The 17,662-nt window shown below is 47.4% G+C and overlaps 1 protein-coding gene across 1 annotated transcript in view; it reads left to right on the forward strand.

Annotated features, from left to right (window-relative positions):
• Adcy1 (adenylate cyclase 1) overlaps positions 1 to 17,662 on the forward strand; it is a 115,074-nt gene that overhangs the window by 63,200 nt on the left and 34,212 nt on the right. Inside the window, exons 5-8 of the mRNA NM_009622.2 lie at positions 3,644 to 3,771; positions 10,641 to 10,799; positions 11,655 to 11,796; positions 12,402 to 12,557. Coding sequence (NP_033752.1) covers positions 3,644 to 3,771; positions 10,641 to 10,799; positions 11,655 to 11,796; positions 12,402 to 12,557 — 585 coding nt within the window. The remainder of the gene's footprint in view (positions 1 to 3,643; positions 3,772 to 10,640; positions 10,800 to 11,654; positions 11,797 to 12,401; positions 12,558 to 17,662) is intronic.

A 17,662-nucleotide genomic window follows, 5' to 3' on the forward strand; every position in this document is an offset into this window, starting at 1 on the left:
AGCCTCTTAGGGCTGTGGACTCAACAACATCATCTGCTTCCCAACTCTTTACTTCTTAGACTTACAAATTGGAAGGTTTTAATTTGATAATTTCTGCATAGAATCATAGCTTTACTATGACCTCCAGACTTCCCCATACTTTATTAGTTGCTGGAGCCTTGCAGTCTCTCTCTCTCTCTCTCTCTCTCTCTCTCTCTCTCTCTCTCTCTCTCTCTCTCTCTCTCTCTCTCTTTCTCTCTCTCTCTCTCTGTCAGAGCCCCTGTCAGGAGTAATAGGGGAGGCTGACATCCTAGATTCAGTCCTGTGCTATCTACCCAGGCAAGACTATAGTTGGTAAGATTATCAGCTGTCTGGGGCATGCCAGACCTCACTTGGGAAGCCAAGCATAAGACTTCTTACTGCTTCTGGCCAGCTGTGACTTCCCAGCCTGGGAGGGAGAAGACAGCTCTGGTCTCTGGTTCTAAGAACTTAATGTGTCTTCAAGCCCCTCACATCCTCTCCTCTTCCTCCTCTTTTTCTTCTCCTCCCTCTCCACCTCCTTTCCTTTATTCCAATCAGAATTCAGAGTCTCTGCAGTTCTGGGCCTGGGCAGCTTTGGACATCAGTAGGAGATGGATATCTGTTTAGCTCTGGTACCATCTTTCCTTGGACTGGCCAGGGACCTCTCACTATCCAGGTGCAATGCTGACCCCTGCTTAGCCTGGCATGTGTTAACAGTATTTGAGAAAGTCGCAGGGAACAATTCTTTAGTAAATTTAAATATGAAATTAGCTCTGAATAGTGGGTGTGTTTTCAAAGTGGACTCCACGGAGCTGTGCCACACAGTGCAGTCATCTGAGGGTCTTTGATGTCTGTCCTCATCTGAGTGTTCTGTGGGAGGCAAGGCCATTGTGTCCCTGGACTTCCTAGCGTGAAGCCAAAATGGATCAAATCCTCTGGCTCTGAAAATAGGCATTGAGTTGATGCACAGGCTGCCATCAAAAGCACAGTTCTCACTTGGTTTTATTTAACACTGAGAATGGTTTATTTTGCAGCTATTAACTTAAAAGAAATTTATTTAGAATTTCTCACTGTGGATATTTCTGGGCAGATGTCAACAGCTACAACTCACCTGCACAAAGATATGTGTGTGTGTGTGTGTGTGTGTGTGTGTGTGTATACTAATATATGTTAAGAGGATGTTAAGAGGACCTGACATGGAGCTGTTTGAGACCTGTGGTGTTTTTAAAATTATTTTTTGTTCTTTGAAAGTTGTATTTATACAATGGATGTTGATCATAGCCATCTGACACTACATGACACTACATCCCTCCGGCTCCCCCAGAATCCCACCCATCTCCATCCCAATCACATACCCTCTTCTTCATTGCTATTAATATCTCCAAATCTAATTAGTGCTGCCCATAGTGTGTGGATGTGAGGCCATCAACCTTGGTACGAGCAACCTATCAGCAGCCATGTCCCCAAAGGACAGCGACTTTCCTCCTCTACACCTATCAAGTGCCAGTATCTCCTCTGATGGAGGTGCAGTGTCCAGGACCCCCCGACCTGGTCATGCTGGGCCTTTGACAAGCTTGGTTGTATAGAGATAGCCGTAACTGCTGTTAATTGCTCTGGATGTGACATGACTGTTGTATACAAGGTGGCATTTCATAACTTTCCTTCCTGTTCCGTGGCTCTCACATTCTTTTTGTTCCCTCTTCTGTGAAGTTCCTGGGCTTTGGATGGTGGAGGTTATTAGAGATGACCTACCCACAGCTGAACACTGAGTGTTATCTCTACTCAGCTCTTGACCAGTTATGAGTCTCTGCCTTAACCATTACCCCCTGTAAAGGGAAGCATCTTTGATCAGAGTTTAGAGAAACTCAAATCTAGGGTGTAAACATGAATATTTAGAATACAGTACAGTTTGATAGTATGGCTGTTTCCTGCTTGGCTCTATGGTTTCCCTAGTCATGGACTATTGATCATGTGTAGAGTACAAGGCACGAATTCCCTCCTGTGTAGCAGGCCTCATATGCAGTCAGAAAGTGGTTGGCTATATGCATAACCATTGTACCACCATCACCCAAGTGGGCACATCTTGCCAGCAGGTCAGTATTGCAGCATGTGCATCCAGCACTGGGTAAACCATTGATGGTTTTCTCCTCCAGCAGCCTGCATAACTCCTTCTGGCACCATCTAAGCTATCCAGCAGGGAGTGTTTCCTAGGTAAAGCTGATTTCTATGTCCTGCATCCAGAGAGAGTGGTTAGCAAAAGGGTCTGACCGTCTAGTTATTGTGGGCAACCAAGAACAATTCTCATGGTGTGTATTATCTCTCATGGTATATATAACCATGGTATGTATTATCTCTAACCATGGTATATATAACCATGGTATGTATTCTCTCTCACCAGTAATTCACAGAAAGGCATCTAGGTCTTGGCACCAAGATTTTCACTTAGTAATGTCTTCCAGAAACATGTTGTTCACCTAGGCAGGGTACCTCTGTTCAAAACCTTTAAAAGTATATATTATATATTTTTATATTAGTTTAGAGACTGTTGGATAAGGTTTCTTCACACACCCTTAGTTAGGCTGACCCAGCCCCCGCCCGCCCTCCCCCATCCCCATATCCTCACTTAAACCTTTAATCCTGAGCGTTTTCCCTCTCTGTTTATGCCACCGGTGTTCTTCTACCCTTTCTAGTTGAATTACGTTTAAAATTTTTATTTTGTATGTGTGTGGGTAGATTACCATCGTGTGTGTGTGTGTGTGTGTGTGTGTGTGTGTGTGTGTGTGTGTGTGTTTTTACAGGCCAGTTTGCAGGAGTCAGTTCTTTCCTTTTAGCCTGTGAGTTCCAGTGTGGATCTGTCAACAACATGTTGGACTAGTGTATGACTAACCTCTCTTGATCCTTACTGAAATCCATGAAGCCTCCCTCGGCAGGGGGTAAGGGGTATCTCTTATCTTCCCAAGGGGCTGTCCGTGCCACCTTTGTGATGTTGAATGAGACACTGTGAATGATTCACCTCGGAGGTGCTATGACAGCGTGAACAGTTGTAACCTGAATAATCAACTTGTGAAATTCTTCCAAATCTAAGACTTTGAGCATCATGTGACCCTCTAAAAACGTTAGGAATTTGAAGCTTTTAGATTGAGTGTGCTCAGCCAGCAAAGTCTATGCCAGTGTTTCTAAATCTGACAAAAAAAGAAAAGAGCTCTGAAGTGCTTCTGGCTGCTAGCATTTCAGATATGAGAGACTCAGCATGCATTCTTCACATTCTAAAATAAAGGAGGCAGATGTGCTCTGGGGTGGGAGGTTCCGAGCTGCAGGAATGTCTGGATGCTTATGGCTTGGGCTTCCTTCTAGATTGCTTGTCTTCCAGAAAGCTGTACCATGATTAGAGTGGGGGAGACTGTATAAGTTAAGTGGATGGGGACTCATTTCAAACAAGTGTCCCTGGACCTTGAAGATCCAGGCAGTGTTGGCTAAATGGAGAGGGTGGGAAAGATACAGAGTCCCAGTAGGAGGAGAGGGTATTGGGGGCCGTGAGTGGAGATACCCATTTGAGCCTGGCCCTGGCCACTGGAGGACATACACAAACATACTCACCAACAGCATCTCTGTCAATGACCTTGTGCTGTGTTTTGTCCCAAAGGAAAACCACTGTCGCCGAATCAAGATCCTTGGTGACTGCTACTACTGTGTGTCTGGCCTCACCCAGCCTAAGACGGATCACGCCCACTGCTGTGTGGAGATGGGACTTGACATGATCGATACCATCACGTGAGTGTTGCACTCATACAAGGTCTGTCTAGGGCTGCAGAGGCTGAGGCAGCTGTAGGAGGGGACTGGGCTACCTACACTGGAAGATGATGCGTTGGTGACCCCTGCTCACAGTTTATGATGTATTTCTTTGTCCAGAGAAATCCTTTGTGTATCTAGTGTGCCTGAGATAGGGGAGAAGAAGGGATCTTTGTAACTGAGCTTGGTGGGGCACTGGGAAAGGCTGAGGGCATGAGCCCGTTTAAAAGCCAGTGAATGTTCTTCTGGGCAGATGATTGCCTCCCATGCTTTGGGGAGAGAGGGCTGAAGTCTGGGTTGAATGTGTTCTCCTGTTAAGACCTAGCCTATGGAACCCGGTGCGCAGAGGAACATCCATACAGTTGGAGCTTTGGAACAGGCATAAGGAAGGAGCCAGCAACATGGTTGCCCAACGTTGGCTCTGCAGGAGATAGCTCTCTGGAGCTGCTCCTGTTAAAGGCCCCCCAGAAGCTGATGGACTCCGCTCTGTTACTGAGAGTGAAAAAGTTCCCTGGTGCCCACCGTAAGCCCCCAGATGCAGAGCCATTGCCTCAGGGGAAAAGCAGCAGGAACAAGTGTTCTGCTGAGAAAGGATAAGGAAGGGGGAACAGGGACAATTTCTGGCAATGGCTATCTTTTATTCCTTGTAAGGATGTTATGTCCTGTGTCACATGTCACATCAAATCATTGTTATGTTGCTGGAGAGATGGCTTAGTGGATAAGAGCACTGGCTGCTTTCCCAGAGGACCTGGGTTTGATTCTTAGCACCTACATGGTGGCTAACAATGGTTGGAAACTCTAGTTCTAGGAGCTCTGACACCTGTCCACTTCTGACCTCCACAGGCACTGCATGCATGTGACCCACAGACATAGCAAGCATATATATATAATAGAAATAAGAAAAATATTTTTAAAATAACTATTGCATATCATATATCACACGTGGAAGCACACAACACATCATCTGCCATGTAACCTGCCCTATCACATGGTCACCACCCCTCATCTGTGTCTTGTATCACATCCTATACCATCTAATTATATTTTACATCAGACCATGTACCATATTTTATCTTGTATCAGTGTATTATGCTAGATATTATATTGGGTGTCACATATACCCCATGATCACATATTCAATGATACCATATTGTTACTGACTCTAAGTATAATAATTTGCTGGTCAACAGGAGCCCAGTGAGTCAAGAACAGGTTGTTGGCACAAGAACAATATGTATTCTCTAAAGCGAGCAAAACCAAGAAGAGAGCAGACTTGTGTCCTAGAAGACCATATTCACAGTCTTTAGGCTCCTTTTCTCTTTAGTCAAGGGTTTGAATTAGGAAACAATTGATGAATTAATATATACTTCTTTCTGTATTGAAATTGTCAAATAGAACCCGTTGTTTTTATATTTTATGCATTAATAACAGAAGGAAAAAAGGGAGAAGCAATTGATGAATCCTGGTGGCTAATGAGCCGTGGATTTGATTGACAGTCACATGGGTGATTCCACCTTGGGCTGCTAGTTAGGGCCTTGTGATTGATGAGGCTATGTGTTCAGTGAGGGTGTCCCTGTAAATATAGAGGCCTGGCTCTATAAATGTAGCAGAGAGCCTGTGTTGTTACCCTCTGAAGCGAAGCATGGCTACATTCCACATCACAGTTTACACCCTATCTATCTATCTATCTATCTATCTATCTATCTATCTATCTATCTATCTATCTCATATCTATCTATCTATCTATCTATCTATCTATCTATCTACCTACCTACCTACCTACCTACCTATCTATCTATCTATCTATCTATCTACCTACCTATCTATCATCTCTCTATCTTTCTATCTATACAGTCCAGCTGTCTGGGCTGACCAGGCTGCTCACAATGGATGAGTCCCAGAGGCAGGGATCCCTTCCTGTCTTTTCTCCCTGGCAACTTTACTTTTCCCTTGGTCTCTCTGTGGTTAGGGACTTTATCTCTCACATGGGCCTTCGGCCTTTCTTTCCTCCTAGTCTCTCTTGTGAGGTTGGCATGTGCCTGGGTTCTAAGGCATTTCTGTTGAGTGCCCTTTCTGGTGGCTATTCAAGAAATGCCACATCTGCCTGCTGAGGCTGAGCCTGTATCTCGCCACCTTGCCCAGCTTGCTCTGCTTCATGGTCTCCTCACTGCTCCCCCAGGATTTCAGCAGAAACTCTCTGACTCTGCGTCTCTGGCCATGTCATGAGGGACTGGTGAGCCCCGGGGCTGAGCAGCCTTGTGCTAGCCTTCTTGGACTGCTTTCCTCTCCATTCAAAAGTCCCTCAGCCTCAAAATCACACAATCCTAGAGTCCTATATGACCTGAATTTCTGACTCTTGATCCAAGAGACTGCTAACAACCTTTCTTCCTGTGGGAATTGCACAGAGCCAGGGATAGCCCATGTGTGCTCAGCATTGGCTGGCTTCTAGATCTCCCGGGAAGGCTCCATATGACAACTGGCACCTTCCCTTCTGGCCATACCAGCCTGTGTTTGTTCCTGTGTTGTGTTTTCCCTGCACAGAAACATACAAGACAGAACATATTTATCAAGAGGACCAGCATGTCCAGGCAAAGCAGAATGTCATGTGTCTTTGTTTCTTGACCTTGGAGTGGAGAGTCTAGGAACCACTGTGGTGTCAGGAGCATGAGTGGAGTCAATGCTGGAGCACACGAACGTGCAGAGGCCATGCTGGGCCTTGCACTGTATGTACCAATGTGGGGGCAATGCCTTTGCCCTTAGCTACATCTTCCTTCTGTCTGGAGCCATCTGGACCGGGAATAGCTCCCATTATCTAGAGGAAGCCAGAGGACTTGGATTCTGTAGATTCTGAAATGACCTCGTTTTCCAAAAGATCCCTGAGTGATGGACAGCGTAGCCCAGTCCCAGGACTCGCCAGCATTTTCAGGGGCCACAGGTCTTCTGTAGGTTGGAGAGTTCTGACTGGACCCAAAGACCAGCATGGTTATTGGAAGATTCTGGAATTTTTTCCTGGAACCATTTCCCGCACATCTCTTAGATTCATGGTACAGTGATAAAGGGTAGTGGGTAGGCTACTATTCCCTGACAATGCTATGTCAGGGCTCCAAGATCAGCTGCTAAGTCCAGTCGAGGCTTTGCTGGCAGTAACTGCAACAGGATTGCAGACTGTTGAAAGCGTGATAATCCATTTTGACACTTGTGCCTACAGGATGGGCTAGGGCAGGAAAGGAGCACGGCCTAGAGAAGAAAGGCCTAACTGTAAGAGCCAGGACAAGCATTGCTCCAGATGTAGATGCAGATAGAACGCTCTCAGACTGGTCCTGATTTCTCCCCAGCCTGGAGCATCAGGACCCTTCCTTTTCAACGACTGTATAAACATCTAGTTATCTTACCTCCTAGACCGTTCATACCTATGGGGTAAAATAGACACAAACATTTACTGAATTTTTCCTTTCTAACCTTTAAACTCAGGCCACACATGCCTGTTTTCTTTTCATTGATTGGTTCAGAGGTAAAGGGCATGGTCTGTCCCAGGCTTGTAATCATAGACAGCTCTGGAGTGGACCCAAAGTGGGACAGCGAGACCTGCTAAGCTAAATTGTAGAGCATCTGTGTTCCTTGATTATACATCCTTGCAATGCAATACCCTAGAAAAAAGGGTTTTAGAGCCATGTCCTCAACGGTTATGTCAGGGCTGGCAGGGCAGGCGGCTCCTACATCCTAATGATGAGGCTACCCTTGGCCTTTATTGAAGGGCCTCTCAAGGACTTCTATGATGCTTAGGCATTCGAGTAACCCCTCCTGAGCTCTGCTCCCAGATGCCCACAAGGACAGGCTTCTGTGGCAGAGGTCACTGGGACTTTTCTCACCCTCATGTCATCTATGCCCTCTCCGTTTTCTACTTGTACCCCTCCCTCTCCATTTTTCTGAATGATCCCAGGACCTCTGATTGCAGAGGCTGCAGAGGAGCTGGCAGGTTCCTGGTTCCCAGCCTGGGGTGAGCTTCATTTTCCTGGAATGCTCCATCCTTTGCCTGTGAATGGAGAAGCGGTGGTTGTGACGAAGGACTGAGTGTTTCTCGGATGCAGTAGCTGAGTGGGAGGATTTCAGCAGCCTCTGCAGGGGCTGACTCACCAGCCCCCAGACAGAGGGAGCCATCCCCAAAGAGGGAGGCCCTCCACTGCCAGATTTCCCCAGGATTCCCTCTGCTGTGCTGCCCACGGGCCTGTCCAAGTCTGTCTCTGTCACAGGGAAGCCCCTGCTGCCACATGTGAGATGGGAACAATGACCACGGTCTTCTTCCACATGCCCTCCAAGGGCTCAGTGTACCTTTTTCCTAAATAGATTTTTATCTAGCAGTGACCCTGCTTTTGAGTTGTGTATCTTTCAACTGCTACAATGAAGTAAGCTAACGGAAAATTCATAGGTATCCCCCAAGAGGTCTACTTTGAGCTGGTGAGGACAGCCTGTGCCATCCGGAAGTCAGTAGCTGGTGGTCTCCAGGCTGAAGTTCGGATGCCCAGGTATCTCTTTCTTAAGCTGGGTGTGTGTGAGCCGCAGGACACGGCACAGTTTCTCAGTATAGACTAACCTAAAGGATTACTATGTCTAATTACTGGAGTCTGGGTTTTAGGGTCAGCCTTGTGGATATTTTTAAGAAGCAGTTTTCTGTGGGGTGGAGGGTGAGGGTGCTGTGTGTCTTCCCCAAAATCCCACTCTCCTCAGAGAATCTGTCATAACGTTTAGGGGACCTGGGGACTCCTAGCCTGTATATTATAGCTGATGATTGCATTCCTATAGATGGTGAAGCCAAGGCCCTGGAGGGGCAGTTAAGAGCCCACAAGTCCAGGGCGCACATTTGGACATATTGTGTTGAAAGTGTTTGCTGTGTTCTTCTATCATGCTAGGATGGAGACTAGGGGTTGCCTCAGGCAAATGCGTTGTCATCACTTCTGGAAAAATTCTGCCTAGCTGACAGCAAATCACCCTTTAGAGTGTCCGTTCCTCCCTTTTACTTTTTTTTTTTCCTTTGTGTACACAGCTGCATCTGTAGTGCTTGGAAGAATGGCCAAGAGGCGTGAACTCAGTAGGTTCTTGCTGAACAGAACAGAGATGTGGCCTTTCATCTTTGCTCAGGGTTTTATGTCAGCCAGTGTACTGGGAGGGCGGGAGGGTTGGCTTCATCCTATTGGGACCCAGCACCGAAGGTCAGGGCCAGGACCGCATTGTTCCTTCATAGAAAATACCTGTGATAAAAAAGCATCTCTGAGATCAGACACAAGAAAGACACGTAGGATGAACAAAGGAATATGGAAATCTTGGTGTCCGGGAAGTGAAGTGAAGGGTTTTGTTGGATTTGGACAGAACATGCCTGTGTACAGGGAGCCACGCGGAGCCACAGCTGAACAGCTGGATCTGTTTCTTTAGAAGACACTCTCTGGGGTGCTGTGGATTCGATGGTGCCAGCTTTGATTTACCAGAGGCAGAAGCTGCCAGGAAAGACTGAGTGTTGTCAGGAGTTGCTGGGTGCCAGACATGTGGGGCCATGTGGACTTTGGCAGATCCCAGCTTTCAGGGATCCAGAACCGCTGACTTGGAACGCCCAAGGGAGCTCGGGGACATTTGTGGACAGGGCAAACGCATGTCCCAGCAGTCCCCAGACTGCCTTGCCTTTTGTGGCTGCAGAAACGGAAGCGGTGAATGTATCCTAGAACACTAAGGACAGGTGTCTTCTCCAACATTGCTCATGTGGGTTTTGAAAGTCAAATTCTATCTTTAGGGTCTCTTACCAGAGATTGGCAGACTCCTGGGAATAAAGTTAAATTTTTTAAAGTTTCACTTATGTGTAAAACAAAATGGCTCTTAAAGCCTTAACAATAGTCTGACCTGCACATTCTCTTCTGGAGGTCATTGAAACTAACTGATCAGTATTAGCAATGCAGGTCCCTGCCCTTGGGCTGCATCTGGCTTTGGCATCTTGCCTACCCAAACACAGACTCAGGGACAGCTGTCCTGTTGGAAGACCACTCAAGGGAGCACCTGGTGGGGCCTCAGGGCTGGCCAGAGGGTGTGGAGATATGCTGTGCAGGTGTTCCTGCTGGGACTAGGGTGGGCAGTTTGTAAACAGAAGTCAGGGAGAAGGTAGAGGGAGAGCTGGGTCAATACATACATGCTATTTTATTACTGAAAATGTGGCCGCCAGAGCCCTCCTAGGTGATAACAAAGGGTATAGGGTGGAGCAGGCTGAGGCCCACTAAAGGCTGTACTGTTTGCCATATGATCACAGCCTCAGTGACAAGGGCTTGGCTGTACTTCCCAGGGTCCTTCATGGAACATTCCTTGGCATTCTGTTAGTGGAATAAAGAGAAAGGCAGCGGGAGGCGCTTTACCTGCATCGAGGTGCACCGACATAGCTCTGAAGAAACTACAGAGATTATCAGAGCTGATGTCAGCAGACCCAGTCTCTGTCGCCAATAGCGGTGGATTCTCAGTTGATCAGATTAACTGGGGTACCCCAGCCCTTAATTCCCTCTGCACCCACTCTGCCTCGTCCGCTTCCCCAGAACTGTTTCCTCAGAAAGAAAACCTACACTGAGGTCTTGGGCTTAGTTCCCTTTGGAAACATCCCTGCTAAGGAAGGGCAAGAAGGCTATGTTGGGAGCTCACAGAGCTCACTGACCATCAGTGTGACTGACTTTTAGCTCCTCTGACCAGACCTCCATGTATCTGTCATGTTACAACTCCATACAGCTTGTTCCCCTATGCCTGCGGCCTCAGGGTGCAGCCCACAGCAGCCTGTTGAGGGAGCTGCCAGACAACCTTCAGCCCCATGCCCTATACCTGTGTTACAGATCCGTGGCTGAGGCTACTGAAGTAGACCTGAACATGCGTGTGGGCCTACACACCGGCAGGGTCCTCTGTGGTGTCCTGGGCCTACGAAAGTGGCAGTATGATGTATGGTCCAATGACGTGACCCTGGCCAATGTCATGGAGGCTGCTGGCTTACCAGGGTAAGTTGGAGTCTGGGTGGAAGACGGCTAAGTGCCTTTGCCAGAGTCTTCATTTCGAGCCTGGATCCTGGAGGTACTTGGATAGGTTCTGCTTTGACCCTCCAGGGGATCCAGCTGAGGTCCAGTGCACACCTGCAGAAAACCAGTGTGGACCCGACCAGGTGTGCATGGGGACTTTGTCCTGATACATGGGCTATTCCCATGTAGTAGTATTACCTCTGTGTTTTATTTTCTCAAACCCGTACACGGGGAACTCTGACTTTAGCGCTTCCTGTAGTGCCTCAATCATGTCCTGCCCACTTGCTCATTTCTCAGTCAGCTGCGGAGTTTGAACACGATGAACATTCCCTGTAGGGAATCCAGAAGTGCAGCGAAGACGTGGCTTGAAATGCCATGAGTCAGAGAAGCAGATGTGGGTTGAGGTTCCCATATTATTTTCTACTGCCTTCCGCCCTCTGCCCTCTGCCCACCAGCAGCCATGACCTTCAGCTTCTCATTGGCCTGGCAGTGGAATTTCTCCCCTTTAAACTCTAATTGTTTTGTTCTCATTGTCTCTGTTCCAATCTTCTGATTGGTTCTTTCTGTCTTTCTGGTCTCTTCCTGGTCCTCCATCCTCCATCCTTCATCCTTCACCAACCCCACCCTGCCTTCTTGCGTGTGTACCCATCACTTGGTTTGCCTGGGCCTTCCTGTCCTTTCTTCCCTGGTTACCTTTGAGTTGGAACACAAGTGCTCACATCTCAGGCATCTTGCCCTCAGCAGAGTAACCTCTGTTGTGACCCCAGTGTGACTCACTCAGAACCTGTGCAGCCACACTTGTCAGTTCTCACTCAGCTCTGTGTTCTTCTCTTGTAGGAAGGTCCACATCACAAAGACGACCCTCGCGTGCTTGAACGGGGACTACGAGGTGGAGCCAGGTCATGGCCATGAGAGGAACACCTTTCTGAGAACTCACAACATTGAGACCTTCTTTATTGTGCCATCCCATCGGAGGAAGGTGGGTAGACAGTCCCCCTCATTCACTCATTAAGCAGCTTTGTCCAACACAGTTGTAAAGAAACAGTTGTCCTCGCTTCCTGCGCCCACTGCTGCTCCTCTGGGTGTGGCCCCAGAGATACTGTGTTGGGTCTGCCTTGTGTAGATAATAGGCGACCTGTAAGAGAGGAGAATTTGAAGAGTCTGGAGTCAGAAAACTGGGGATGACTGGGCTACTTTGGGTCCTTCGTCCTTTCTGGGCTCAGAGCTGCTGTGGGAGAAACGGCTTTGGGCTCAGTGTCAGATGATGGATACCGAGGAAGAACAAGCTAGTCCTGAGCCCGGGGGCTTTCCCTTCTATATTGGCTCATTTGGTCTTGAGAAAGCCATGGGGTGAGCAGACTGCTCTCCGTGACAGTCTGTTAGGCAGAGGCTTGCCCTACCACCTAGTCCTCTGGCCTGTGGGTCCTCTTGGGTGTAGAACAAAGCATGCTGGGACAAGGGAGCTTTGAGGTGCCATTTCCTCTGAGCCCCAGCGCTTTTCCTCTGGCTTGAAGTCTTCCTTGCTGGGTACCTGGTAGATCCCTGGGTACTGACGGTATTTTCCCCTATGCTTGTGTTTGGTAGATATTCCCAGGCTTGATTCTCTCGGATATCAAACCAGCCAAGAGGATGAAGTTCAAGACTGTGTGCTATCTGCTGGTGCAGCTCATGCACTGCCGGAAAATGTTCAAGGCTGAGATCCCCTTCTCCAACGTGATGACCTGCGAGGATGACGACAAGGTAGAGAAGGCTGAGGTGCCGCTCGGCTGGAGCACTCGCTGCTGCTGCCACTGCTGCTGCACACGGCTTTATATTGCGTTGTATTTTGTGTTTATCTAGGTCTAAGCTCACATTCCCCGCTTTCTTCTTTTATTTTTCCTGGAAAGCCTATTATGTGGCTATTGGAGTTCTTGAGCTGACACAAGATCCACCCCCGCCCCCCCACCTCTTTCCTTCTGTTTTCTGCAAAGGGTTTCTCAACTCTACCATCTAACATTTCTATACAACATTTCAAAATTCTTAAACATTCCAGGCAGTCTTTGTTTTTTTATGAATAATTCCCTTATGGAGTTGTATTCCCATGTCAGAAACCACAGGCTTGCCTGGAAACTCACTATGTAGCTGAGGATGGACCTAGAACTTCTGACTCTCCTCCTCTACCTCCCAGGTGTGGGGATTACAAATGTGCACCATCACATCTGGTTTTATTTCACGCAGGGGATTGAACCCAGGGATTCATAAATATGCCAGTCACAATAACCCCTGTTTTGTCTGCTCGCTGGGATTATTTCTAACTTTATGATATTTGTGGGTGGGTATGCATACACTTGCCTGTGTCCTATGGGATGCGCGTGGAAGTCAGAGGACAGCTTGCAGGAGTTGGTTTTCTCCTTCTACTCTGTGGGTTCTGGGGCCCAAACTCAGTCATCAAACCTGGCGGCAGACATCTTCCCCTGCTGAGCCATCTCGCTGGCCCAAGATTTTTATTTAATTTTGATTTTAATGTATATGTGGTGTGCATTGTTTGTGTGTGTGTGTGTGTGTGTGTGTGTGTGTGTGTGTGTGTGTGTACACAGGCAAATGGAGGCTGAAGGTTGATGTTGGGCATCTTCAATTGTTCTCCACGTTATTCTTGGAAGCAGGGTCTTCCAATGGAACCCAGAGCTCGCCCAGACTGCCAGTCTAACTAGTCAACTGACTCAAAGCATCCGCTGTCCCTGCTTGGCTGCCGCGCCCACCTGGCTTTGACTTGGTTGTGGGAGCTGCGTTCCTGTCCTTACTCTTGCTTTACCTGGCAGCTGCTTTAGCCACTAAGCTTGCTCCTTGGCCCTCTCACTGAGATTTTTTAAGAGATAGTTTCTTGTCCCAGAAACATCTGTTTCCTTTGAGCAGCTTGCTTTTGTTTTACCTTTTACCTTGCCTGTCATCATCTGTAATCCCACAGATGCCCAGAGCCTTTTCTGCGTTGTTTTTGATGCAGGGGACAGCAAAACTGGCAGCAAATGCTGAGCCAGGGACGAGGCTCCAGTGTGGTGGTCCGTCTCCCACACCAGGGCTTTCTGTCTCGGATGAGTCAGGCAGTCACTTGTGGGTCTTCAGATCTTCTGGGCATGTGGTGGTGGTGGTGTCTAGGGCTTCACTTCAGCCACACATGGTCAGTGACTGGGATTTCCCTTCTGGGGAAGGAAGGCCCTACATTGTTTCTTACTGGAGGCATACCAAAGAGCATGGGGTGCACTTTAGGGCTCTAATGCCCCCTTGTGGATGCTCTTGACCACAGCCACTGAATCCACTAGTATTTGAGCCTGAAGTGGGGCTCCCCATCTCCCTCTCTGTGTAGCCCTTTGAGGTTACACTGGCTTTACCTGGTGTCTGTTGGTTCCACCCTACTTCCTTTCCCACCACTGCTTTCTCTGACATCACCGATTTTATACCATTTAGAGAAACTTCCTGGTATAGTTAGAGGTATTTTTCAGGACAAAGCAAGGTTCTGTTGCCTCTTGCTAATGGTGGTTCCTTGTCACAAGGATCTGTGGCATATGGGAGTTCCTCTTTGCTAGAACTTTATCTGATAATATTTAAGGACTTCATTCATGGTGGATCGGGTCAGGAAGAATTAGTCTTTATGTGTGCCAGGCAGCTGGAGGCTGCATTATTAAAAGCTTGGCTTCTGTCACAGGTAGTAGGAAGTTTAGCCTTAGTCATGTAGATAGCAGACATTCACATAGGCATACACAGACACCCCCCCCCCCATACACACACACACACACACACACACACACACACACACACACCATGATGGTGTCAGGAGATCTGGTGTTCATTGCCTTAGTAAGAATCTTCCTTCCTTAACCTCTCATCAGCTTCAGTGTCTGCTGGGTTCTTCATCCCATACCCTGTCCTGGAGACGTGTGCTCACCCAGAGCAATCTTAGCAGGAATCCTGCTCACTTACCCAGAATGCTTCTGACTTCTGATGTCTACCCTGAGTAGATGTCCATAGAGCCCTCCTTTCTCCTTGACTGTACATCCCCAGCTGCTGGGCCACATCCAAGAGCCTGTTTGCATGGCCCCTGCCCTTCCTGCAAGGTCTTGAATGAAGCCTGTTCCACTGTGTTCTACAAAGTGTCACTGAAATGATGTCCTTTTAATAATTTAATAAAGGAATTTATAGATAATTTCTTTTCCCAAGCTCTAGCCATGGACTGAGCCCCCAGGCAGTGCCTCTTCCACACGCTTGCAGTTTCTTCTCCAGGCCTTGCAGCTGCTGCTGTTAGTACCTCTTGGATGAATCCCGTCAGTGTAACCCAGGCCCCCAAACACGTTTACAGCCGTTCTCTTTTGGCCTTTGGATACTTTCCTGCCCACGAAGGTATTTGTTATGGATGACATCTCTAAATAAAAAAAAAGCACCAGAAAAGCAAATGAAAAACATTTGTCATCCTCCCCACCCCCATAAAGGCATGATACTGTGACCCTCTCTGTGTCCTAAGTGTGGGGGACTGGGTATGCTTGAAGGAACTTCATTATGTTGTAGAAGCAGTTTGTCTGACTGTTTCTCCTTCTCTTGCCCCGATGTATCATGCAGTTGTCCTTGTGTCACTGACAAGTTGAGCTTTCAGACTGCATAGACTTCTAACTGAGGAGAGACTCCTTATATGGATGGCATCGCTATCCGGGGCTTTTCTGTTTTTATTAGCTGAAGAAGGCCATGGTACTTTTGTTGGTGTGAGTACGTTTTAATTCCTGGGCATGCTGTAAAATGTGTCTGGTGTGTCTTGGCTTTGCTCAAGAGGATGTGCCACTGGTCAGAGATTATGACGATATCAGCAGAAGTGGCTGCTAAGGGCCACAGTTGGCACAGGGGCTTTCTTTATTCTTGCTTTCTGATAGTTGAAACATTTGTTTCTCTGTTCTCCACCCAGAAATCTCTCCATATTTTCTCTCTCTCTCTCTCTCTCTCTCTCTCTCTCTCTCTCTCTCTCTCTCTCTCTCTCTCTCTCTCTCATGTTTTGTATAGCTTTAAATCTAAGCTTATTGATTTAAAGCACATAAGAGACACTTGTGTGCATGATATAGAAATCAAGTGTTCTGGATTGCTTCTCATCTTCTGTCTTCTTCTGTATGTAAAGCTGGTGGTCACCACGAGATGAGCCTTTTCTGCCCTGGACACACTTTGGGCATTTGGAGTCCCACAGGGATCCAAGCTTTTTCTTGGTGGCTGAATGGCCTTCAGGCATAGGCATAGGCCTGACTTCCCAAGCAGCTTATCGGCAAACAGGGACGTCCTTTCTAGGTACCATCATGCTTATGGATGCTGGCACATTTCTCTTCATGTACATCTTAGTGAGCAACATGTGGATAGCCAGGGGTTGTGGTGAGACTGCTGGGCTGGGAAAGCCTCTGCTTTATCTTGGAGTGCTGCTGCTGCTGCCAGCTTGGGCTCTCCCAGGCATCTTGCTCTGTCCATGGTGTGTGTAAACCCTGACTTCTGCCTCTGCAGTGTCAGATTTCACAAGCTTGGAGTATTGCCAAGTGCTGGATACTGTGTGTTTTCTTCCTTGTTACCAGTCTGATTGAACTTTCTCTGGGCTGTCTCCCGAGCTTTTTTGATTAAAAATGGCTACAGATGATTATCGTCTATGAGTTTATTTACTGAAGATAATGGCTTGTCTCACTAACTGAAACCGATTGTGGTGACTTTTTAAATTATCTTGGATTTTCTTGGTCATTGATAACATGTACTTTAAACGGTGCTATGGTGTTTCTTTCCCACTTAATAGTTAAGCTAGACAATAGTCTTAAGCAAGGTCATTCTTTCTCTTTCAAACTTTTTTTTTTTTTTTGGTTTTTCCAGACAGGGTTTCTCTGTATAGCTCTGGCTGTCCTGGAACTCACTTTGTAGACCAGGCTGGCCTCGAACTCAGAAATCCGCCTGCCTCTGCCTCCCAGGTGCTGGGATTAAAGGCGTGCGCCACCACGCCCGGCTTTCAAACTCTTAAGCTATATAGGATTTTACCATTGATTTCGATGCTTTGAGCTATGAATACTAGACTAGGAAGTGATCCCTGTACGTTAATGTTTACATCATGATTTTCTTTGAGCAAGAACTAGATATTGTATTTTAGGAAATACTTCTGAGTATGGATCAAGGTGATTTTTTGCCTCTGGTACTTAGTGTCCTTAGTCCTAACGCAATGCAGTGGGGTACCATTTTGTTATGCAGGTTCAGGAAGTAGGCTAAATTTGATGTAATTGGGAAGTTGCGGATTCTTGGTGAATAGACTTTCACGTGGTCTTTGGCTGCAGTTGTGTGGTTATTTGTGCTTTTCTGGTTTCCCATTCTTGATCATTTGGCCAAGAGACAGTGACTTTCCTCATGGCCTTTGCCAGTTTTCTCATGGCCTGCACCCACTGACATATCCAGTCCTGGGCTCCTGGCCTGAGATAGATATGACAAAAGATGCCCCCCCCCCCCCCCGCAGGACCCCTTGTCACCCATGGTTTTCTTTAAGGCCCAGTGTTCTGAAAGCCCACTCTCACTTTCCATCCTCATAGCCTTGTGTTTGTGTGTGTTGTCTATGTTTTCCTGTTTGGTTGGAACATGGTGGAAAAGTTTGTTTACATTCTTTCTGCAGCTGTACTGTAATATTTTAGCAATCTTTCTTCAGCCGAGGTATCAAAGCATCGGAGTTCTGCTGAGTCCCTGAGGGTGAGACCACACAGCTCTCTTCAGGTTAGACTCGGTTTCCCTTTCCACAAGCTGGGACCTTCTTGTCCCTGTCACATGATACATGGAAGAGGGGCTCACATTCTGCTCCTTTCAACCCTGACTAACTGCTACTT

The sequence above is a fragment of the Mus musculus genome, chromosome 11 (genome assembly GCF_000001635.26).
Source record: "Mus musculus strain C57BL/6J chromosome 11, GRCm38.p6 C57BL/6J".
Classification (NCBI taxonomy): Eukaryota; Metazoa; Chordata; class Mammalia; order Rodentia; family Muridae; genus Mus; species Mus musculus.